At 30.6% G+C, this 26,566-nt stretch overlaps 3 protein-coding genes across 5 annotated transcripts in view; 2 read left to right on the top strand and 1 right to left on the bottom strand.

Moving 5' to 3' along the window:
* Positions 1 to 26,566, bottom strand: part of LOC111027394 (E3 ubiquitin-protein ligase MYCBP2) — a 273,579-nt gene that overhangs the window by 48,446 nt on the left and 198,567 nt on the right. The gene's annotated exons all lie outside the window — the stretch shown is intronic.
* On the top strand, positions 532 to 4,812 carry LOC111027397 (zinc finger BED domain-containing protein RICESLEEPER 1-like). Of its 2 annotated transcripts, XM_022305771.1 has the most exons (10): positions 532 to 1,650; positions 2,011 to 2,206; positions 2,321 to 2,427; positions 2,503 to 2,565; positions 2,722 to 2,848; positions 3,004 to 3,185; positions 3,314 to 3,523; positions 3,653 to 3,848; positions 3,966 to 4,372; positions 4,495 to 4,812. In XM_022305771.1, exons 1-10 carry the CDS (start codon positions 1,417 to 1,419, stop codon positions 4,615 to 4,617), a joined length of 1,845 nt encoding a protein of 614 aa, XP_022161463.1. In that variant the 5' UTR covers positions 532 to 1,416; the 3' UTR covers positions 4,618 to 4,812. The 2 variants fall into 2 exon arrangements, with proteins under 2 accessions (XP_022161463.1, XP_022161462.1); XM_022305770.1 differs by having other exon boundaries at positions 2,321 to 2,565.
* LOC111027396 overlaps positions 18,738 to 26,566 on the top strand; it is a 117,014-nt gene continuing 109,185 nt past the window's right edge. The window contains exon 1 of the mRNA XM_022305769.1: positions 18,738 to 18,932. Coding sequence (XP_022161461.1) covers positions 18,738 to 18,932 — 195 coding nt within the window. The remainder of the gene's footprint in view (positions 18,933 to 26,566) is intronic.

Genomic DNA, 26,566 nt, shown 5'->3' with positions numbered 1-26,566 from the left:
ACATAACATTAATCAATAAACTAACCTCACTTCGGTATCAGAAACTAAAAATATAATCGTCATAATTAAAGATAACAAAATACAGAATAGTATAGACGTAAAGTATACCAAAAATATTGGACTATATTATATTTTATAAAAACGTATATTATGTTTGATACAATATATTATATTCGCGTTTGTTTTATTTTGTTATTGATCCAACGAAAAAATATATAAATATTTTACATAAATAACAACAAATACAGGACGACACGAATCGTAGTGAATAACCAAACGCATGTGACTGTAATAGACAATAGTCAACACTGAAACCGTAGACATAATAACAAAATATATTCTAACTTATAATTATACGTGTAAGACGAAAAAAGATCAACATCTAAGCGTGTGTGTCAACGATGTCTACAGTCCACACGTCAACATAAAACACGTCATTTACATAATAAATTACATGTTGACGATGTAATATATCAACGTAGTTCAACACGTTATACATAAGTATATTGTATAGTAACTATATTGCAGGGCTTGAAACCGCTTACCGGTTTTTACCGAAAACCGGTAATTTCCCGAAATTTTAGGAACCTAAATTCGATTACCATTTTCTTAAACTCATTTTTTTTCCCGGTTATTGGTTACCGGTTACCATGACGATTTTCCAGCTATAACATAAAACGTTATTAACATAATATGTTTTAACCGGTTAAGAACCGATTACCGATATTTATGTCTTATGACCTTTTTACTTATTAGTTAGTACCGACTATATTTACCCATGAATAGTATGAAGTATAAAATGTTTAATTTATTTTAGCTTCTTAAATAATGATAAGTTTGTAGCTACTATGCTACTATAAATTACAATAGTCTAATATTAATATTACATAATTACGTATTGGTATTATCATAGTATTACTATCTTCGTTGTTTTAATGTTTTTCTCCTATATAATCTAAATTCGTGTTATAATAATTCAAATAATTGGTATTCTATCTACCCATAACATAAATAATTATAAACGTAATATAGTTGGTTGGTACTCGATAGTCCCGGTTATCCTCATTGTATATTGTACTGGGAAATCTAAAAATAGCTTGATTCCTATTTCCTACAACTACACGAATAATAAATATTACAAGCAAACAACAATCCTCACTGAGTCACATGATAATTGATAACTATAGTGATAAGTTAAACATTTTATTTTTATATTTCATTATAATATTATAGGCATGGATCTTTGTTAACAGCCAACTGAGCGAACGGTATTTTACGAAAAAGTGCGTTTATGACCACGATTCTTATATTACATTTTTACAGTAAAGTGCGTGTGATCGTGATTATTATTTTTTTTATAAAGTAATTGACAATAATTGTACATATAATTGTATCAATCATTAAGAAGTAAGAACTATGAAGAATCCTGTAGGATCTATGTTTTTTAACTTTGATGCGGGAAGAAATGTATCAATTTGTAAAATAAATGGATGTCAAAAACCAGAACTTGTAGGTAAACACAGTTCAAACTTAGAAAAGCATATACATGCTCGTCATAAAGATGAATACCAATTGTTAATGACAGCAAAAAATAATGCTTGTAAATCAACAACTTCCATTACAGAAAATTCAACATCAGGTTCAGTTAAAGTAATTTATTTTACACAGTATAGATAATTGTTTAGTATTAGTGTAATACTGCATTATAATTTTTATAGTGTGCACCAAGTACATAATATTAATAATTAATAATATTATTAATATTACCTATATAGTTGTATACTTGTATTATTATAATATAATATTAATATGTGGTTTAAGGCATTTATATATTTTTAAATTTTAATAGTTAACAAGATAATATTATTATATAATATATATTTAACATATTTTTTATTTTGAATTTTCTTGTTTTCTAGTAATATAATAATTTATTATTTACCTTTTAAAACCAGTATTTACTATTTAATTTATTATTAATATATTTTTATATTTAATTGTTATGACCAGAGGACTGCAGGACAAATGTCGTTGGATAGTATGATTAAAGTTACAAAAAAAAGTATAAAGATTACTTTATCAAAAGATGATATAATTAATGCTTGTGTGGAAATGGTAACAGTAAATGGCCGACCATTTACTATCCTCCATGATTCAGGATTTAGAAAGTTGCTAAATCCTATCATAGAAGGATTGCCAGAAACAGGTAAATATTTACTTAATTCTTAATTAACAAATAAAAATTAGTAATTTAAAATTTAAATTGAATTCTTTATCTACTTTATCTATATCTGCCTAACCAATTATTTTTATCCTATAGGATTTTCAATTAACTCCCATAACATAAAAAGTCATATTATAGACAAAGCACAACTCATAGTAAAAACTATAGCAACTGATGTAGCTAATCGGTTAATCAGTTTGAAGGTAGATTGTGTAACAAGACATAATAGATCTTTAATAGGAATCAACATTCAATATATGCAAAATAATGTTTTACAGTTGAAAACCTTAGCAATCACTGAATTGATGGAGCGACACAGTGCTATATACTTAAAAGAAATGGTAATATGGTACTATAAAATATTAATATTAGAGTTTAAAATCATTAATTCTAATAAAATCATTTTAATTTTGATTTACTAATTAATGGTTTTGTACCTATTATTAATTTATTTGAAATAGTTTAAAAATATTTTTTATTTTTTTTATTGCTTACAGGTATTAAATGTTTTGGATAAGTATGGTATAACTAAGACACAAATATTTTCTATTACCAGTGATAATGCTGCCAACATATTGAAAATGACTGATATCATTGATGATCCTAGTGATTCGACAGAGAATGGTTTGTTTATATTTTAATATTTTATACCTAGGTGGCTAGGTATTATTTTATGCATTACTTGAATTGGGAAAAATTAGAAGAGAGATGCAAAAGTGTATATACTTCAAATTTTAAACTTAAGTAATATTTTAATTTTTGTTACATTATCAATGAAGATGACGATTTTGTTATGGCAACAAACGATGAAATTGAGGAATTTGAAAGTAATGTGATTCAAGCAATTGAACCTGAACCTCTTACAAAAAAAGTGAGATGTTCAGCTCATACACTGAATTTGTGTATAGAAGATGGATTGAAAATTAGATTATTACAAAATCTTATTGGTCGCATCAGAAGTGTAAGGACATCAATTTTATACAAATTATTTTTTTTAATTTATTCATAAATCATAAAGAATATTATTTATTTTTATAATAACCAGAATACAACCAAAAAGTATATTATAATAGAACTGTTATAATTTAGGTTGTAAAAAAAATTCGGACTCAAAAATATACATGTATTTTAAAAAAAATGGGCTTAAAGTATGCGATAATTGACGTTGAAACACGGTGGACATCAATGTATGACATGCTACAAAGGCTACATGAAATTAAACCTTTTTGTATAGAATATCAAGATGCAATGCCTGATCTTAAGTTATCAGTTAATGATTGGGAAGCACTTAAGGATATGGTAATTATTCTTTATATTAAAAATAAAAACTACCACAATATATTAATATTACAATTAAGTATATACCAGATATACGATAATACTATATGTTACTATACTAAAATATTTTTATTATTTTGTAATTGATAGATTGATTCACTTCAACCTGCTAGAGATGGAATAATTTTTCTTCAAAAACATGATATTACAATGGGAGATTTCTTTGGTTGCTGGTGGAAAATTATTTCAAAATTAAAAAAAAAAAATACAGCATTATCTAACTCTATAGCAAAGTCAATGGAAAAGCGACAAAAAGCTTTATTTGAAAATCCAATATTCAGCTCAGGTATAATAATTACTTATTAATTTATTAATTATTATTTCATGTAAACAAAAATAATACATATTGATAAATAATACCTAGGTATATTAATATATTATATACTATGTTTTGTGTTTATAGCTCTATTTATGGATCCAAGGTTTCAGTGTTTGCTAAATGATACAAGTAAAATAGAAGCAAAGGATCATTTACAAAAAACTTGGAAAATAATTGAACAGTTGACAGGAAATGAAAATGAAGCAAATATTAATAATGCTCAATATTTTGATGCACATGAAGAGAATGTTATGGATCCAGATGATGATCTTGAATCATTTATCCAGTCATCTTCTCAAAACAGTGCTAATAATATGTTGATGAATATGAACTCTAGTCAACGTTCTATTGCAATACTGTTGGAAGAATATGATAATACTCCGAGATTGCATCATAGTACTGATATAAAAAACTATTGGTCTGAACATCACGAGTCTATGCCTGAACTTTACAAACTTTCACAAGTTGTAATGGCTGTACCATGCACCCAGGTAAATATAAAATATAAATTAATAAATATATCTCCTATAATTATGTAAACATAATAATTTATAATTAAAATTAGTATTTATTTTTGTAAATTAATTTTGTTAAGTTTTTAATTTTTAAAAAGGTCTCAGTGGAAAGGAGTTTCTCAGGACTCAAATTTATTTTGAGTGATTTGCGTACTTCATTATCGCCTGATCTACTGGAAAGTATAATGATTATACGAGGAAATAACTTGTCTAACAAATAAAGAAAATATTAATTATTTAACTAAGTTGTTATTACTTTTTAATTTTTTTAATAAATTAACATTTTAAACATAATACTGATAATAGTAAATTTTATTAACCAAGTCATAACCTAGTATTCTTATCTATGAACCAAGTTGTCACAATTGTGGAGGTATGCCAATCACCACTCGCCATAAATATTCAGTATTACTGAGTGTAAGCCACACTATCTTGAACTTTGATTATGATAAAATGTTTTGTATTTTAATTTTTTCATGTTTATCAATTTGTTATCATTTATTTTATATTTTTAAGTTCTTACTTTTTTATGTATCTTAAAGAAAAAAGATATAAATTAAGATTTATAAGTATAGGTACTACTTATGTAATCATGTAATATTTTCTTTTTTTTTTTATACTTTTATCTTTTATGCCTCTTCTTACCCCTACTGTGGAACCACAACAACTGTTGCATAAATAGTTTCAAAGGTGGTTTGTTATGTTTAAAGAAAATCAATTATTAAAAAAAAAAAAAAAAATGAAAAACCGGTTTCAAAGTGGTAACCGGTAATTTTGATGATTTAAAACCGCTTCCAAACAGATAACCGGTAACCCAATTTATAGAAGTTATTTTGGTAACCTGGAATCGATTACCACTAATTCTAAAAACCCCGAAAACCGGTAACCGGTACCGAAAAATTTTCCGGGTCCTATCGGACCCGGTAACCAAAATTATCGGGAGCGGTTTCAAGCCCTGCTATATTGTAATGATTGATATTATATGTAACGTAATGTCATGAAGCATCATTACTTAATTTCGTGATTCAAAGTGTTGGATAAAATATACTTAATTCTACGGATGACGATTTAAAATCACAATCATAACCATAGTTGTTCTTTTTTTTTAATGCTAAATTCGATGGTTTTTTAAACATCAGAAGACTATGGTAAACATTGTAATGACGTAGCTGCTGCTTTTTACGTAACAGAAAAGGTATATTATGGCATTATTATTCACGAATGCAATTATAATATTGTTTTGTCTTGAAACATAATATGTAATTCGTTTTCAAAAAGTTTGTCACGATGGCATTTTATTATCGTATTTTTTTTTCTCGGTAGGAGTTCCGATTTTGACATAAAAATAAATAAACATATATTTTACTGTAAGCCTCACATAATTCCACAAATGTATTTATAGTTTGTATGTATTATGATTTAATTTAAAACTTTGGAATATTATAATTTATAATATAGATAACATATTGCATTAGGGTATAGTATTAAAGTAGAATTTACAACGGCTACATTATGACTACGGAACGCGCAATGGAAACCGTATAAAAAATTAATAGTGCAAATGGATATTATAAATACACATTTTTGTATCCTATAAAAATAATAATAATAATAATAATAATAATAATGATGTAATCTGGCAACAGTTTGGAATGAAGCGGCAAAAAAATATCTAATAAATTTTCGAGATTAGTTTAGGGAAAACAACGGACTGTTCACAAAGACCTTTAGACAATTGAATAGTGGTTTTTGTAATTGGATTTCCCGGCTGAACGTTTTACATTTGCACAAATCTTGAAGGGTGGCAGTGGTGGTGCTTGGGTGAACGTCAAGTCGTATAAAAACCACATTGTATACACACACACACTTTCGTACAATAATATATTATCTCTTTCTGCGCGTGCCATTCATCGGGTTTCGGATAATATGTTGGATCTCGGATGCACAGGGGTGGAGGTATAGGGGTCGGTTGTGATATGACTCCTTGACGAAACGACGATTATACCTACGCGCAAGTTCTCTGTGTGAGTGCGTGCGTGCTGGCAACAAATTAAATTCGATTAATGCTGTCGCGAGGAGAGTATAATAATATTATTGTTATAGAATTCGATTGGCAAAGATATTATTATACGTGTGTAATATAATACATACTGTAAAGTGTATAATGTATATCCTACGTTTTGCGATTCTGACACTAAAACTATAGTACAATGTAAGTTTATTAATAGCAGCTGCGATAATGTATATCGTGTAATATGTATAAACCACGGTTGTGGTCGAGTCTCATTCACACCAATCCCTCCGTCGCCGTGGTACATTATATTATACCTCTAATGTTAGTAACATTATTATTATTATTATTATTATTATTACCAAACGGGGTCGATCCATTATAGAACATTACGCCGCCCGCGTATAACTCCTATCAAGTCCGCCGCGCCCTAAGTTACGAATCGACGTCGTTATGCGGCCCCGTGCGTTACATCATTATTATTATTATTATGCATTTACGTGACGGCCACAGACAAACATATTATTATATTATAGTTGTGGCTCCTGCGGGCTCGAGGGTATAATAAGCCGTGCAGGTGACGAGTCGGGGGAGACAGTGATACATTGCATAATGTATAGTCAAAATGACTATCGTATAGATTACGGAAGGAGAAAAAATATTACAATGAACAATAAAGTTGTGTTCACACAACTTTGCGTAATTTAGTATATACATATAGAGCTAAAAAATATAATTAATTTTAAAGTTTATAAAGCAAACAAGAATTCTGGAACAACAAAGTCACTAGAGATTATTGAACACTCTATACCTACATTGTAGTATTTTTTTTTTAGGTATCAAGTACTATACCAACTCTTATTTTTTCACCACGTTTGAGCTGTAAGTGCAAAAATATTACATGGTTGGAATGTTTGAGAAGCATTTTATGTGCAGAGAAGATCCTCAAGCTGAAAACACATAAAAAATGTCTAACAAAAATTGTTTGATGATGACAAGGATAGAACTTAAAAACATCTGGTCATTAGTGAAGCAGATACAAAGTTGGCCGCGTCAATTGTAACAATAGCTAATCATAATATACCTGCAACATCGATTAAAGGACGAGCATCCTGCCATAATTAAGCTTTCTAAACCAACCAGCCGATAATATTATAGTTCAATTATAATTTTTTAACAACATATATGTAAATACTAAATCTCAATTATTACTATTTACTATGGATTTATCGAAAATGTAATCACTGGCAACATTCATGACCATAAAAATGTATTGGAATTTTTCAATTTTTAATCGCCACGGGTCATACTATAAATTATCATTGTCACAAATAATTGATTTGCTTGTTATTTGTTTCTTTCTCGGATGTGTATTGAAATATATTATGTTTATGCGAATGTGTAGGTATTATATGTTTCAATGGAATCATTTATGAATACATTTTCGATTTTTTTTTATCGTCTCCTTAAAAGCGTTTATATTTTCCTCCGGGTATCCAAGTCGTTTGCTCAATAACCACACAAAAAACGGTCGTGCTAAAGTTGTTCCGTTATGTAGTGGCCACACATATATGCACTTTATGCAGTTACGTAAAAGGCTGCATAAATTAAACAAGACCTTTCTATAATAATAGCCAATATAAAAGTAAAATATTATTAAATGCAGATAGGCACATTTTCGTAAATTTTTTAACCGGCAAAAAGCTAAAAACGCAGGGGTGGGTTTTATTAATCATCACCTGCCTATGTATATATTGTGTCACAGCCCGATGATAAAGACTCTTTGGTTTCTTCATGTACGCAAACGAATCTACACGTATATTTAAGTGCGTCCCATTTAATGGTCAGGACATGATAAAATTGTTTACGACTGGGAATAAACCGCCTATAAATTTGCAGTAAACCTTTCTAACTTGTCTCGCAGGAGGCCCCGCAGGGCGATTTGTTTGAAATTCTACTCGTGGCTTGATATAACGAACAAACATGAACTTATATAAATTAAGTGCAACAAAGTTGCAGCTGCAAATGCTGCAGGTCTCACGCTGGCACGCTGCAGTACATACATGTATAAATGATAATAATAATATAATTATATGTATCATCAATATAGTCTTCATTGTATAATAACTTACTTTCTTATTAATATTTCGTAATACGGCTGAATTGTTATTTCTATAAGTCAATATTAATAATCAACTATTATCACAATGCACCCATATCTACCGCTAAAATATATAAATATACAATTATAACTACGACATATATCATGTAAAATGATCAACTGCAGTTAGCGTACCCGACCTACAATATTAGCAATGCAGGTACAGATATTTAGTTTTACGCCGACGGGCAAATTATAGTCATGGAGAATATTCGTCAAACAAAATTAATTTATTATAATATACACGATTTTATATGCACAGTGCTATGGTACACACACACACACACACACACACACACACATTATGTCCAAAATATGCGCAATATCCGTGTTTTCGTTTTAAGCTGGAGCTATACTCGGAGTAATTCGTAAAACAAAATATAATAAACAACCTAGTTATGTACAATATTATTATAAATCAATACGAACCTTTTAATTTGAATGAGTACTCATTACGTGTTTGTAGATTAAATTAACGCAATATGAATTCAAATACGAGAAACGGCCATGCTTTTCGAATGAGCAGGAACAGAAACAACACGTCATCGTGTATACGGTATAAATTACAATTACGTTGTAGCAACAGTATTTCGATTAATACGTCATATAATATGCATTTATAGTTTCATCGAAACGTGTAGAACAGTGCACGATAAAAATCAGTTGATTGAGACCATTGTCTCTGGAAAACGGTTAACACGCGACCGAGCTAGGTGAAGGGTGAATACGGTTTAATTTAAACAATATATGCGAATGTTTGAAAAACGAAATCGTAGGATCTGCGTGTGCAAGATGTGTAAATAACCTCATAATATCATCATTTTCGAATGCATCGTTGAACAAACCTAGATCAATTATGTAGCTATTTCCACGAGTCGTTTTTCGTGGCGAAACGAAAACAAATTAAACGGTGTTTCGAAAATCGAATCATTCCGCAGGTATATCAATTTTGGACGGTCCGGAGCTGATCATTTAATCTGTACACATCATACGTGTATCCGCATGGTTTCCTAGTTTAGAGTACTTTGCAGCAGCACTCGTCCAAGAGTTAGCTGCAGAAAGTGTGACTGCGGGGCAAATTAAATGTAAACGGGAAAATTCAACGAATTATGAGCTGGAAAACATTTTGAACATTTCGAAAAGTGTTAAGTGAAACATTATACAGCTCTACAGAACGTATTATAACATTATCTTCTGTATTGTAACGTATATTTGTTCTGAATACAATATATATATATATATATGTATTATACTAATGTGTAAACTCAAAACGCAGCAGGTCAGTCGGTCGTCACTTCTTTGGGCAAATAAACGACGGAAATAATAACAAGCCTGGCTGAGAAGGCGGTGGCGTAATAGACGAGAGGTTTTTAAATTGGCTCACGTCTCCGATCAATTTGACTATTTGTCAGCGTCACGCTCACGCCCTTATTGCGGTCCGGGGCGATGTCTCGTCGACGGTGCCCCATCCAGCCTCCTCCTATAGTGGTTTTCGGCGCGTTCGGTTTTTTTCCTCGCACCGCCTCTGCCGATGATCGATGAACGTGGAGACGACAGCAGCCAAAGGGGTCGGTGTGAGGGTAAATGAGGAAAAAAACCGTCGACGGACGTGGACGAATGGAGAAAATAAAACGCACGCAACGACGTTCCAAAACGGTTTTGGATAAGATATTACGCCTAAGGAGAAGAAGTATAGATAGATCCCATCGTGGGTGTATAATAATAATGTTTTATGTCACTGCCGTTGAATATGCGAATTTACAGACGTGGAGATCAACTGTCACGGAGACGTTATTACGTGTCAATACACGTCATTAGTGTACAACTGTCTGCACATCATAACATATATATATGTATGTATAAATATATATAGTATATTCGAATTGTATTATGTAGATTTATATGTACTTAAACATCACAAACTTTATTATAAACTATTTTTTTTTAATATAATATACAATGTAATTATATTATATATTTTATATGCATGTTATATTGAACTGAGAAGCTGCAGAAATGTTCTATATATTTTTTAATTACCTAATCTTATTTCATTATCTGGTATCAAACAGAGTTGATTTCAAGTGTATAGAATACAAATTAGTAAAAATCGTTTTTTCTTCTCACTATATAATATCAGTATTTAACATCTATATGATAATCCTCAAAATAATAATTACATTAAATTGTTTTTTTTTTTTGTTGTTGTTGGATCATAATTCGTAGTTATTCTTTAGCAATATTAAAGAGTTAGGTATCTACAATGTGTGCTATTCACTGTGAATAGTTTTGTAACGTTTTATGATCTTAAGGTATTCAAGGACCATATTATGTATTTAATTTCTCAAAGTTATACGCGTCAGATGGGCTTAAAAGACTTCCAACCTCAAGTTTATGACGAGTAGAATATTATCTACCGAACCGTGAACTGTCTAAGCATATCATAATAATATTCATAAATAAAATATGTTACTGCGTTTAATTGTTGTTTACTCTTAGTTTTGGTCGTTTCAAAACAATTTCGCGTAAAAGCAGGACTTTTAAAAGTAGATGTTGTGAATTTAATTAAACTAGTGGATGCAAGTACTATATAAATATCTTTGAATTTATTATGTCTTGTGCCTGTTTCTCATGATATTACAGTTACATAATAATATGTATACAGATACAGGGACATTGGACTAATTTGATCACTATATATTCTTCTGTCGTACTCCAATGAAGTATTTTTGTTTCACTTTTTACTGTTAACGCTTAAGTATAGCTGGTATAGGCACCTTTTGGAAAAACCTTTGGTATAAAACGTTTTCCGATATTTTTCCTATTGTTTTCCGTTACCCGCCGGAGTGTACTTTCAGCTTTAATAACATTACGAAATCCGTTCGTTCAATTTCGTGCTGCAATGTAATTTGATATTTTGTTTTCTTTCTGTGGCTAAAAAGAGGCTGAACCATAATCCGAGATCAAATACCAAGTTTAAAATTTAAAGTTACGGCGATCAAAGCACAGCTGACGCTTGACATATCACCGAGTATTTCTCGTTAAAGTCTTTACAAACACGAAACTATCACAAAATCAGACTTATAATAATATATTGTAAGTGTAAAAATGAAGTATAAATATAAAGTTTTATGCAAAATAATTTATTTCAATAAGCCAACGACCCATCGAGAATCGGATCGAAATAAACAATATAACAAACTTGGAATAGGTGGGTACTTATAATTGGCATAATTCATAAATATGGTACAGAGTCAATATTTTATGATTGTAAAGACGTAAACTGTTACTATCGATAATTGGTTCAAAATGTTGTCGGAGTTATTAAGAATGTATAATATTAATTTTATATTTTGTGATTTTATATAAAAAAAAAAAAAACACTAATAAAATTGTAATGGAATATTATAAATTTCACGCTAATAGTTCTGGTGAACAAATTGTATTTCTTTAAGACTATATAGCGCGTTACTGGAATTAAATTTTGATTTTGAACAAACGTAATAATAATACAGTAATGATATTGTATATGAGTCACAATAATATTTAAATGAGCGTTTATCAAAAATGTAGTGTACACCGTCTTTAAATTCTTAAATTGCATCTACTCAGTAAAAAACCTAGTTCGTTAAAATGCATACCTATAGAGTATATTAATTATAATATATTGTACAATATGGCACTCAATAAAAATAAAAGGTCACGATCTCTAAATTGTATATTTAATATGTACCTTTAGATATTAAAGGTATTCAAGTATTGGTTTCTTATGTACTTATTACTCAAATGTAAACCACATCAACACGAAATATTGTTTAGCTTGCAGCCATTTTGGCATTTATATAAACGCTCACATTTCCGTTTCGCATTTCATTTTCGTATAATATCCAGGCCTAGTAGATAGATATTATATTATGTATACACTATATATATATACCTATTTATTTATACATAATATAAAATGTAAATACTAGTTTTCGAATAAACGTACACATAATTCGTTCAGACAGCAAATAACGACTAATCTGTTGCTCGTTGAACGACACGTGCGGGACCAATTTTACACTTGCCTAAAAGTTTAACATATCTCTAATGTGGTTAACTCTCATGGGTAGGACATAATATATTATATACACATATAAAGTGTAAGGATGACTATAATATATGTATAGATGTTTTGTGAAATGATGCCAGGATACGATTTGTATTCGCAGCAGAGATTTCGCTATGAATCAAATGTGTAGCTCCAGAAAATAATGCTGTATATATTGTATGTTTGTACCTATACCTAATACAGTATTTCAAACATAATAATATAAATAATAAATTACGTGGCCGCCTGTATTATGTGCATTATAGATTTTATGTAAAAAAAAAATGTTCATTCATATATAATATTTATATACAATAATTACAGATATATTAATATACGGATCCAAAAAATTACCCTTAATTGAGTTACAACATACGTAATATTATTATATTAATATTTTGGACAAAAATGAGTTAAGATAATGCTTATTTTTTTTTTAATCACCAAATTCTGCAGTTTAATGTACCTAAACTATAAATTCATTAATATTTGTCAATATTATCACCGTAAATTAATTTATTAAGAACATCCACATAGAACGAACAACATTGAAATAACGAAAAAAAAGATACAAACTGCATCGGCTCAAAATATGATATTTTTTTAAAAAAATTATTAATTTGAACAAGTTTAATTTCAAAACAAAATTAGAATACAATATTGTAGAGTCCTTTTACTATCCCAAAAAACTGTTCACAGCCAAATATGCTGCAAATAAACAGTGTTAATAATAATAAAGATATATTGCAATTTAAAAGTTTTCATTATTGCGTTTATTAAAAAATTCTTAACTTAGTAAATGTTTATAAATATTTGTACATCATCAATATTCGACTTTTATACTTCAGTGTACAGCTATTTTAGGTATTTAAATTACTTGTACCGTCCGGTATAATATTTACCTAAGTGAGAAATGTAGACAGGTACCTAATAATATTATTATAATGAACATATATAATCTGAAAGTAATTTATTAATCATTGCGATATGAGTAGCCAGTAGGTACCTATTATACTGCACACATCGATGAATAAATCACATTATCTAACGAGCAACATCTCATTACCTACCGAATACCTTCTAAACAATTATAATACAGTACCTACGACTTACATGAATTCTAAAATTAAATAATTGTATTCGTTACAAGTCACTACGTATTTGTAAATATTGTTGAATATTTCATCTTAAGGAACATCGTTAACACTTGTTCGACAAAACGTAGGAAATAGGTAACTAATATTATACAAATATAAGTAATTTATTTAAATTATTTTATACGTAGCATTTCGGTAATCGAATACTTAAAATTTGATTAATTTAATTAAACTAAATTAACTAAATATGAATATCTGTTTTCTTGATCAGTAATTTACTAGATATACCTATATACAATTAAATTAAGCAAATTATGTTTTTTAGTTACAATACTTTTGTAATTACATTTTCATAAACAAATGTAAAATAAATGGCTAATGGATAGGTAGGTACAAGGTACATATCATTAACTTAACAATAATCGAAAGTATTTAATGTGGAAATTGTTTTGAATCCAAACAAATATGTATTCTAAATAAGCTTATAGACAATAATATTCTTTTTATTCTTTTTAATGTACCTATAGAGTGATAATATTTCCTTTTATACGCATCAAGTATAATTAAGACGGAAATATCATCAACAATAAGACATTGTCTACGTGAATATTCTTACCAAATTAAACGAGATCGATCAGTTTGATTAAAACGCTATTTTTCTCTGATTAATATACAATATTTAAATTAAACTTTATTGTGAAGTACTTTTGTTTACTGAGTTTAATAATAAAATAGCATTTTCTCAAAAAACACATTATTATTTATTAAGCTAATTATAGCCAATATATAAATATATTATAATCAATACAATCAGTGATAGGTAATTCATTTTTTTTGTTTAATGGAATATAAACAAAAACCTTATTTTTTTATGTTATACAAACATATCATGTAATTGATTAATCGGTGACAATACTTGTATAGATTTATTCACCAGCTAGATAATATATTATTACAGATCACTAAAACTATGGTTTATGAACATATTTCGACCGTCAATTTATACAGAAAAAGGTCATATTTAAAAGTGTTTATATGCACATATGTAATAATTTATTGTGCGGAAAGGTCTAAATTGATGGAATCGAAGTTTGTTGCTTTGTCGGGCACTTAAAATAATTAAGCGGACAAGGGTTTACCTCCAATACCACAATAACGTATACTACCAGAAAGTTAGTTCCAGCCTCAATTCAATTTTCGATGTAATATAATTTTGGACTTCCAATTAATATAGTTGACAGTATGTCAGTGTGTACCTACATTATTATAATATTATTAAAATACTGACACACGTTTCAAAAGAGAAAATAATTCGTTTCATCTCACATCGTAATGTCACCACTCATCAATATATCTATGATGCATTAATTAAATTATTAGTTATTATATACATCTGATGGTGGTAAAATTCAATTTTTACAATTTTTGCGAACATGCATGGTCCAAATTGCAAGTACCCCGTAATTCATTATGATATTCTCATAATATATGTAAATGAGTACATAATATCATATAATTTATAGGTATAATATATAGTCTACACTCTACACTGCGTAGTGCATACATATTATGTAGTATATAATTTTCTCAGTTTCGGCCAACTATATCTAACATTGCTCTGATGATGACGGTGTCAACTCATTAATATGATAATGTAATTTTAATATAGTAGGTACATGATCCTTTAAAACCCATACACATACACAAGTAGATAAACTAACCTAGTTTATAGAATATATTATCTTTCGTGTCCCAAAAACATTGATTGTCGCGTCTACTTTTCAGCACGATCTCCGTGTCGTGTACTCTTGTACTCGTGGCGACTTAACATTATGATTTTAAAATAATATAATACACCCCATGCCATGATGAATAATTATTATATCAGACATTTTCTGGACAATTCTTAATAAATTGTTCGTATATAATAAAATTGTAATGCGAATAAAATGATTGTATTTTATTCTTATCGATTCAAAACGAAATACATAAATCTTACATATAACATATCAGAATCGAATACGATTTAAAATTAAACATCATAGTTATCTAGTATCTACAACATGACAATAGGTACTTATATCAGAATTTAAAAAATAGAATTCACTACCAATGAATTACCCTGTTTTTTTTTTCATTAATCAAACTCTTTGTAAATATAATTATAAAATGCTCCGTAATTTAAAATTATTTTAATTTTAATTTATTTTTTACTGCAATGAAAAGGTTAACGAGACTATAATAAATAACATTTTTATTATTAGAAAAAAATAGCTCTTCTGAAAACGCACTTTGTTTTGTGCTTGTTGTAGGTACTTCAAACAAATTTTTAATATTATGCAAACTATTTTTTAAGGATTTTGTTATTTTGTTTTATTGGTTTTCAATACAATTTTAACAAGTTACAGCTAGTTATGTTTTTTATAGATACACTTTGTTTTAGTTATAAAGCATTCGGTATACAAAAATCCTGATATAAATGACAAAATAAATATCATATAATATATAGATTATCGTGAATATTAATTGAAATTATTCAATATTTTATGTATTATAAATTGTTGGTACTTACGTAACATTATTTTACGAGAACAATAATTAGGTACCTATTTAATAATATTTATACTTCTGATAAAATATTTTACGATAAATTGTTTGACTAATATATTGATAAATTAAAACATTTTGTACCTGCAACCAAAATCGGATCAAATTCCTATTAATAATAATGGTTAATAAGTTATTAATTCATTCGAGTTATAATAAGTATTTTTATATTGGCTACATAGACTATAGTACAAAGATTAAATACAATTTAAATAATACTAAAACGAACAATTTTGTCATACACGAAAAATCGTTCACGTATCTCGATGTATAAATTATATAGAATACAATTTTGTAATGCATTTTTACTGTCATTAAATTACTCTGTAGTTCGATTAAAATTCAGGGAATTTAGTAATTACTTCGCATTTTAACTTTTAAAGATAGATGTTTTAAAAAACCAATAGCATTTCAAGGAATATTATAGAATATTATTCGTAAGACTTTATTTGAAAATAATAATAAAAATGTTTTGCGCTTAATATTCATCCGAATTCAATAAAATAACGTAACTATAATATTAATAACTACTATCTATTCCATTTATTATAATCATTGAAAGTTAATTTCCATATAAATAAAACATTTATACTTACATATTGATATACAAACATACTGGTAGCTTAAAAAAATGTCCACGGGTAAAATAACAATGGAGAATTAAAAAATGAATATTAATTTAAAAAAAAAGTATATTATATTTTGAGTTTGAGTATGAAAATATTAAAAGAAATATTGAACGTTTTTATAAATCTTTGTTATTGACCTTCATAATTAATGTTATGTGTTAATTATATGATTTTTTTTTAAATTTGCCAGAAATTTTATTTTTTATGTAATACTAAAGTCATAAAGACAATTTGGAACACGGTGTTCGATCTTGAAAAATGTAACTCCAAAATTGTTTACTAGATCCAACATACTAATAAAGTTATAACTATTTAAATATTTCACAACAACATAAAAATATAAAACCGTAACGTATATTTAAGTCAATTGATTTTAATTATAACTAACTGCAATATGTAAGCAGTAAAATAACTGTAAGCTGGCATCAACTGTATAACTATAAGGAGATGGAATAAGGTAATTATTTTACACATTCAATGTCACCATTACACCCAAGTTCACATTTTTGAGACAGCATCCTTATGCATGAAAAATAAAATGTATCAGAGACGAGTAGTAGCAATTTATGTTGTTTTAGAATTTAGATCCGAAATACAAGTGACAGGAACCTGGCCTAATCATCCATTTATTCTTTAAATTTAGAGATATAAGACAGTTTTTTTAATTTTTTCGAATGATCCAAGAAAAAAACGATAGTCCCGTGTACTGTATAGTACCGCCATCGACGATGGAAGTACCACTACAGCTTAGTACCTACCCGTTAAGATAACGCGAGTAAACAATATTGACAATATCGACATGTGCGCTCCAAAAATTTTGTATATCTAACCCTCTTCCAAACGCACCGCCATCGCCATTACGTATACTAAACTGTAATAGGCGTAATGATGATAATATGATATTATCATGTTTGGACGGAGTGTGCGCATTTCGCGTTCAACGCATCACACCGAAACACAATCCGTCAATTACGAGCTCGTAAAAAATAAAAAATAAAATAATAACATCAACAACAATAATAACAATAAAACGGGAGATGAAAAAAAAAAATTCATATAATATTATAGGGGCATGGTGTTTTACACGCATACATACATATATATATATATAATATACAGCAATATGCAACACGTACGTACGAAGTAATAATAATAATAATAATAATATAATAGCCGTCTGGCCGGCGCGGCGGCGGCGTTCGTCTCGTACGGTCGTGGGCGGTCGGACGAGGTGGTGGCGTTCGGTAGTGGCGACGGCGGCGGCGTGCTTACAGCTGCTGCTGCTGCGGGCCGATGAAACCAGTTTTTCGAGTGGGAGAAACGGATCCGGCGGCGGCCGTACGCAAATACGACAAAACGACCGGTGCCTGCGCGTGTGTAACAAAAACCGTGTGTAAAATCGTCTACCCGATCGCCGCTGCGTCAGTGCGCGTCCGTCGGTCGTGTACGGTTCGTGAGTCTCACGCCGTCCGTCTGTTTGATCCACCGGTGGTGTTGTGCGATCGCCCGAATTCGTCGCGACGTTGTTCGCGTATCGGGGTGTGCGTTTTTCATCATATCGAAATTGTTTCGCCGTCGTAGATAATTTTTTTTCCATCGTCATTTGTTGATAATATTCCCGTCCGACAATCCGCCGCTCACCCTCATCGATATCCGGCGTCCGTCGCCTCGTGCAACACAAAGGTGCCGTTTCGTATTCGCGCGGTGCGGCTGTCCGTTTATCTATGTACGGCTAAGGCGCAAATGGCCGCCGAGTGGCCGACCTTAGCCGTCGTTTTTGTGCTCGCGTGCCTCCTGTTGCCGACCGGCGGCGGCGGCGTCCGACCGCGGGACGACGACGGTCAGCAGCAGCCCTCGTGGTGCCAGAAAGAAGAATGCAAGTGCGAGCAGGACGACGAAAACCGATTGACCGTCAAATGCACGTTTTCCGGCGAAAAGGTTAGCTTTTTAGTCAAATCCCACCGGTATATTAGCTGTACCTAGCTGTGTAGAAAGACAATAACGGCGGCGGATAAGCCGAGGCCCGATATATATATATATATCATATTAGTCACTTATTTGTGATTAGGCATTTTGTTAGGCTTCCAAAACGGTAGATGGATTGGTAGGTATATTCATTATGTTTTCCGGAGGAAAGGACATATTATGGATCAAGAAGGTGGTTGAAATTTCGTCGGAGGTACGTAAATGTTCGACAATGTAGACACGGATGGCGACGTGAAAGCATTTCGTGTATCGTAAATACAGCAATGGCTATAGTAATCAGCGATACAGAAAACATCGTGGATCCGTTTAAACTACAACTATATTGTAAACAATGATATGGAAGGCGGTCCCCTCGGCCAAACACACCCCCTGTTGCTGTCATACCGCATACGGAAGACCGTGGATTTATAGAATCTCACTATGGAATTTTGCGGATGGATACATTTTGAATGTCGCCGAAATCCAGTGAGGTAGACTTGCGCAGTCCGACCGTAGTATGAGCACAGCCGAAGTGACCGCTGACCATTTTGTTCACGGTACTTACCTGAGTGCCGGTAACAGCGATATTTTCTATCAGCCAGTCTTATATGAAACGTTTGTGGTTTGTCGCTCCCGATTCTCCATCGCACCGTTTTCGCTTTTTTTCTTTTCGTTTTCAGCATAGCTGCTATACATGTATTATATCTACTTAGTGTTGTGTAGTGCAACAAAATCTCGATCTATAACAGAACCTATTAGAATCGCCGTTAGTGTGTGATTTATTGTATGGTGCAGGCGAAACGAATCTTGAATGTTCGGCAGGACTGATATTGTAGGACGATTCTTCGCTGGGCGATACGTTAAGATAGGCAGCACAAAAATGAATCCATATTATTCCCAAATCCATTTATCATTGTCGGAATAAATATTTCCGTATGATTATTTAGAATATTATTTAGAAATTAAAATGTATTCTATTTATTACGTCATAATATAATAGATAAGTATATGTTTGAATAATTAGAGGAGAACTTTAGTAAAACAATCACGTAAGTGAAGAATTTTAGTACAGCAGCACAAAAAATTAAAATATGTAAATATTAAGAACCGTGATTTTAAAACATGGGTAATAATTTGGATATTATTATCTGCGGGCAGGTATGACTGACTTCAAATTGACGATGGCATCGCTGGACTAAGCGACCAAATCCACTATATGACAAAGAGATTCCCAATATTGTGACTTACTCTATCCATCTAAATCTTTATATAATTTGACCAGGTTACATCTTTTTAAATTACTAAACTTATCGTTATCACATTCTTATGTCTCGTTACATAGCACTGTTGATTCACTTCACTTGTACGTATTTTGAGCCTAGCCTGTTATGTTCATAAAATAAACAATACATGTATAGGTGGATCCGGGCATACGTCTCTGAAAGACGTTATCATTTTGACGAATATAAAGCAAAATAATTGGTCTAGGTTATTTATTTTTTATATACTCTCGATTACTAGTGGGTGGTGGTTTCCGGTAGGTTAACTATATGGTAGGCATTCAGGATGCTGGACTAGCTATCGCGATTTCTTCTTTCTCTGTTAACTAACAAAGGATATAATAGATTATATATTATATTATTATTTGAGGGCAAGTGTGATACGTGATATGCATAATATTATTATTATCTCGACGGTCAACGTAACCACTAAATCGCGGTTTCCATAACCCCCTTGAACATCCTGTCAAAGCCACAAACGATCGCGCTCGTCACTCCTAAAGTCATACCTAAGCGTATTGGACAATACAGACATCTGTTGGACGGGTATTGAGGGTGGATGGGTGGGTGGGTATATACTATATAGTATACATCGAATAAACGCACGTATCTCGTATTACTCGTGATATACAGTAAATTATACGAGATTATGTGGAGCGTGATTTGCATCGATCGCGCCAAGAAATATTGTTCACCGGTTACAGATCGCCGGTATATATAAACCAAATTTGAATACCTACCGAATTGTATCGCAATAATAGTGATCTAATACTGCAGTTGTCTGTTTACTTGTCTTCATTATACTATTACTGTATATGCAGTACGACTGTGTGTTATACTATTATTATCACAGTGCGTGGTGATTAATTCGACACCGGTTTAGACTCGGGCCGCAGAGGTCATTCATGCAAGTGTGTATGCATGTGTTCGCGTGTAGATTTATATTGTTGTTACAACGTCCGAGCGGCACCGATCGCGGTGTATCCCGGTCTCCCCGCAAGTGGGTAACCACTACGAAATTATATACATACACATTACATACGACCGTTGTGTTCTTGATAAGCGCTAATTGATTTGATCTGTCTGACCAGATTCTCGTACGTATAGCAGCTACTATTCAGGCGAATGAATTGTTTGGTCGTTGATAAATCACTATATCGTCAAATTCGTAATTTGGATATTATGCCTCGTCAACATACCGACAGCATCATGTACATTGTGCGCGTACTTCAAATTTCTCTTATGACTTATGCGCGGAGAACCAGCATATTATATCTGTATATTTTACCGCTAAAAAATTAAGCCGGAAATCCAATACTAATAAATTAACACGACTAAATAATCAATCTGGTATTATACAATCTCCAATATTTTGGGTCATTAATTGGAAGATAAAAACAAATCTTTCTGAAATTAAGATAGTAGTATAAACTGAACAGTAATAATTCAGTATTAATCGCTACAAGGTATATAAATGTGGTTAATATTGTTAATATATTACTGAAAACAATGAGCATATTCGATATTTATATTTATAAATGTATTTTTTGTTTATATATACAGAGTAACAAGGTGTAACCCACGCGGGACGAAGTTGAATCATACGCCTTGAGTTGATTTCAATAATTCAAATATCTTTGTAATTTAGATTTGAATTTTTTGAACTTCCAGTACCTATAGTAGATTGTATGTTTTAATATTTATTTTTCGTATTTAATGGTAGTATCAAAAAAAAAAAGATGCAATTAAAATGTATGGAGGATCACATTATGCTGGAACTAAAGAAATCCATAGATTTTAAAAACGAGTATGATTACAAACTCGATCATATAATTGCAAGCATCACGGTAATCATTGGTGGCATTGAATATTAAATATGTGTGCTGTCAATTCGTATTATAATAGTTCTCATTAAAAATCAAATTAATTTTAGAGGTAGATACTATGTATTACTATTCTTTTTCTATGAAATGTTTATGGTGCAGTCGTAACTAACATTAATTGTTGCATTAAAATAAATATTTCACAGATCATAATATCTTCTTTATCGGTATATGTGTTAATTGTTAAACATAAAAATATAATGTTTCATGTCATCATTTACATCAGCTGTAGTTAACCATGAACTTCATTTTGAAAGCTGCAATGGCAATTCGTCAATATATACATGTATAATATATTTTAATACCATATTGCAAACGTACAAGGTCTGACTTGTTGACTTGACATTGAAACTATAATTGTTAAACGCGGAGCTTGTTAAAGTTGTTGTTTGTTCAAATGTTACTTAAAAGTAGGGACTTTTTTATTCATTTTTTTGTCTTTTAACGAATACATAAAATGTGTATAATACCTTATGTCGTACCTGTCTAGTTAAATCCGATTCATAAACCGACTCTGTAAATTTAAGACTCATATAGTAATTTCTGTACAATATAAATGTATATAATATATAACATTATATAATAGAATTGAGTTTTTGTATAAATAGTATATGTAGATAGGCATCGTTTATTATAAATTATAATATATTTTATCAATCGTGTTCGTAGTACTTACCTATTATTTTATTATTCCAACATATTGTTGTGATATAATGAATCGAATAATTTAGCATAAAAAAACCTCACTGTTTACCACTGTAAAATCAGTAGAAACGTTTGACCGAATTCGATGGAATAATAATTCGATTGTATAGCGAATATTGCCTGGTACGGCCCGGACTAAACCGCTATCCAAACACTGATATTTTCTTACTGTTGATATTATGAACATATGGAACCCTCGAAATTGCGTTTTGGGGGAAAAACAATGATAAAACAACATTATCTTCCCAGTCGAACGATGGGAGTATCATGCATGTAGCCGAATGGAAGAGCATAATATTATTATTTCACTTTACAGAAAAACGGTAAATTTATATTATGATACGATATTATGTTATAGATTTTTAAATATTATTCATCAAGATGTTGTTTAAAAAAAGTAGTAATTATCTTAAGAGTAAACGAAGTCATTATCTCGAAGAGTATTAATGTTTTTGAATGGTATTTGTTTTATTTAATTTCATTACAAAATAACATTTTCCAAAAAACGTTAATTCTTTTCAAGACAATGAGTGCTTGGTGCTTGCTATTAAAATAATCACCCTGAATGAAATACACGCGATGCAGTGTACAATTCACGATAAAATTATTTAGTACATGTGATTAATACACGAAGACGACCAAATTTAAAGATAATAATAAACTACATTGAGACGAACGACGTAGACGGTGTAGCAGCAGAAGCCGTTTACTGACGAAATCGTTTAAAAGACATTACCTATATCTAAAGTAAATAATATGTTTAATAAAATACCAAAACTCGTTAGATAAGAGCCGGACGTTGCACCTGATACACTGACCGTGTACGATATACAGAGTGCCTGTTGTGCGGCAAAAACGTTGAGAATTTGTTGATGTCATGTGAGTGGAATCGAAACCTATTCTGCGTTTTGTGAATGTAGGTTTTTTAAGGGTACTATTTAAGGGTACTTATTATCTTTCTATCTCATTCAATTTTAAACTCATTACTTTTTAGATTTTAGATTTGTCGACTCCAAAATCTCTATTTCCGTGATTTTTTATGTCGTCTGTTACGCTTGGCATGATAACACACGTTACTCTGATGCCCGGAGATCTTAAACTTGATAAAATCATTCTCAAAGTCTATACGGAACAACCTCAAATACACTACATAGTACATACATATACCTATAGTGACAAACCAAATTATAATATATATATCATTATAACACCTATGCCTTATGACGTAACAATTTATTATCAACTAATAATTATTATACTTGAATCTGATCAGTGGATGAGTATAGTCTAGTAACCACACAACGGCGCGCGCACCTCTCGTTGGTCACTTTTATATAAATATCAATATATCATTATAATATTTATGTACACCGCGCACACATCATGACCGCAACTAGCCGAAAACGAGTAAACGAACGACAGTGTATCTATTATTATTCATACATACAATATACGTAATATTATTATGTAGCGCGTGTACAGACCGATGAAGGAACATCGTTATTATTTGTACGGCTCGACTTATAGGTTATTTATATATTTAAATATAAGAATCATAAACCTGACAGTGTATACAGACTGGTTTTAATAGCTCCATAAAACCGTCATTATAACGGGTTGGGTATATAATACGTCGCGCACGCCCGGTGATGTGTTATATATAATATATCTCCCGGTGGCAGATGATCACTGTATATTATATGGAGTATAAACGAATTGAATCGTTTCGGCTTGTCTAAATAATGTTACACAGAAGGAGGAAACAATTTTCGTTTGAAAACACTGAACACGCATCAGTGGAGGTACTAATAAGAGAGAACAACTCGCGGTAAAATATATTATTAATATATTATAATATTATGAACTTGTTGATTTCCCCGGACGTGCGATTCGTGAGGTCGCCGACTTTCAATTATTCGAAAATACCACTGGTCCGGTTTTGATAAGGAAAAGGCAAATAATATTATACGATGCAAAATATATTAATTCCGGAAAGATAGTAATAATTACTACATCATCTTCATATGTATACACTATTTTAGGTATTATTTTACTAAACTACTCGTAATTCCTATAAACCTTCCAATGATAAGTAAGTTTTGTAGTAATTTGGATTTGTATAAAATGCTGCTAGTCATTAAGTCGAGTTTGAGAAACCGTTCACGTAGGAGTAATCACTCGGTAGGTAATGAAACAATTAATCAGTGTTGAGACTTTTATAAATTAAAAATTACACATCTATTATCTTATACAGTTATACCTATAAATAAAAAAATTATCATTTATTATCTTATTATACCTATAGATAACTAAAGTGTTAACGTTATCTGAAGGTATGTCAGATAATACATTTACATTTAAAAAAATGCCGAGTTCATCATTATAATATATGATCACCGTCAAAGTTGATATAATTTTCGTCCCATTTATGAACATTTATGACCGTTTTATTTGACAATCATTACGTTTATTCCCCAGAATGGTCCCTTGTCCTATGCAGTGCTGTAGTGCTGTTAATATCGCCCAAGACTTAAAAAATAATGATCCTTTCCCGGAAAAATCTTAAATCACAAACTTTGACTTTGTAAAACGTTTACAATTTTATATATAATATAGTCTAACCGAGATCTTCACGTATAATATACTACCAATGAACGACTGTGATGTCTATTTCAACGTCGCACATATACGCGTTTTACTCCTACTACCATATATTATATGTACGACCATAATATATTATATTATACTACAGCATAAATGTATAAAATAACATAATATATGTTTTCGCATGCCTTTGCCACGAAATCCTTCATAATATCCTTTACCGACTCCTTCTCTCCGTCTGCTTATCGACGTGATTTATGCGTTTTTCTCTTTTAAAATACTATATCATATAATATGTTTTTTCCGACGACGGCGTATAATAATAATAATATTATATTCTAAGCGGAGCAAGTGAAGGCTGTTTTCAGCGTGTAAGTGTCATAGGTATATAGATATATATATACCTAACTATATAAATATACATATAATAATAATATTCACTTTGTATAAGGCGGTGAAGTTATTTGTCATTTTTTTAAAGTAGATTTATTCTTTTTCTATGATATTTTCAAGCGTTTCTTGTGACTTTTCAGTTTTCATGAAAGTATACTATATAGTGCACGTCCTGACAAGACGTTGTTGACGCTACCGCTGCCCCGGGCCGTGATCACGAACATCACCATGCCACACCGTAGAACCTACGTTATAAATGGTTTATATGCAGAGTGAATCACCAAGGCATGAGTCCCATAGGACAATGCATTTTATCATATTCTAATTTTTGAAATCTTAAATTAGGTATTAAATATTTTGAAATGTATAGATGTATTATTTAAGAAGTACTCTGTAGTAAAACATTTTTTTAAATTAAAACCCCCCTTTTCAACTGTAAACCGTTAATGAAATGTATTGTTTTTAAATTTTGATGCATCTAAATCGAAATTCATTGATCCGTTGATTTATTAAAGTTTTTGTGTAATACTTTCACTTTTATACAAAAATAAATATAAAATAGATGTCATTTGTAGTCTAGTACTTATTATTTACTGGGGTCGACAATTTTTATAAAATACAGAATAATACTAGGGTACTGTTAACTAACTATTATACTAAAGTCTGGAAGTGACCTAACCTATTGTTTCCCCTCTATATCTTCTAAATCTACTATCATAGAATATTATCCTTACTGGGTACA

Source organism: Myzus persicae, unplaced genomic scaffold, assembly GCF_001856785.1.
Source record: "Myzus persicae strain clone G006 unplaced genomic scaffold, MPER_G0061.0, whole genome shotgun sequence".
Taxonomy (NCBI): domain Eukaryota; kingdom Metazoa; phylum Arthropoda; class Insecta; order Hemiptera; family Aphididae; genus Myzus; species Myzus persicae.
The sequence above is the reverse complement of the archived record's forward strand: the minus strand, read 5'-3'. Positions and strand labels throughout refer to the sequence as shown.

Excerpts from the sequence above, each read along its gene's own strand:
- LOC111027397 (XM_022305770.1), top strand. The coding sequence starts at position 1,417 with ATGAAGAATCCTGTAGGATCTATGTTTTTTAACTTTGATGCGGGAAGA. Across the intron at positions 1,651-2,010 it reads CAACATCAGGTTCAGTTAAA|AGGACTGCAGGACAAATGTC; the intron begins GTAATTTATTTT and ends TGTTATGACCAG. Across the intron at positions 3,849-3,965 it reads AAATCCAATATTCAGCTCAG|CTCTATTTATGGATCCAAGG; the intron begins GTATAATAATTA and ends TTGTGTTTATAG.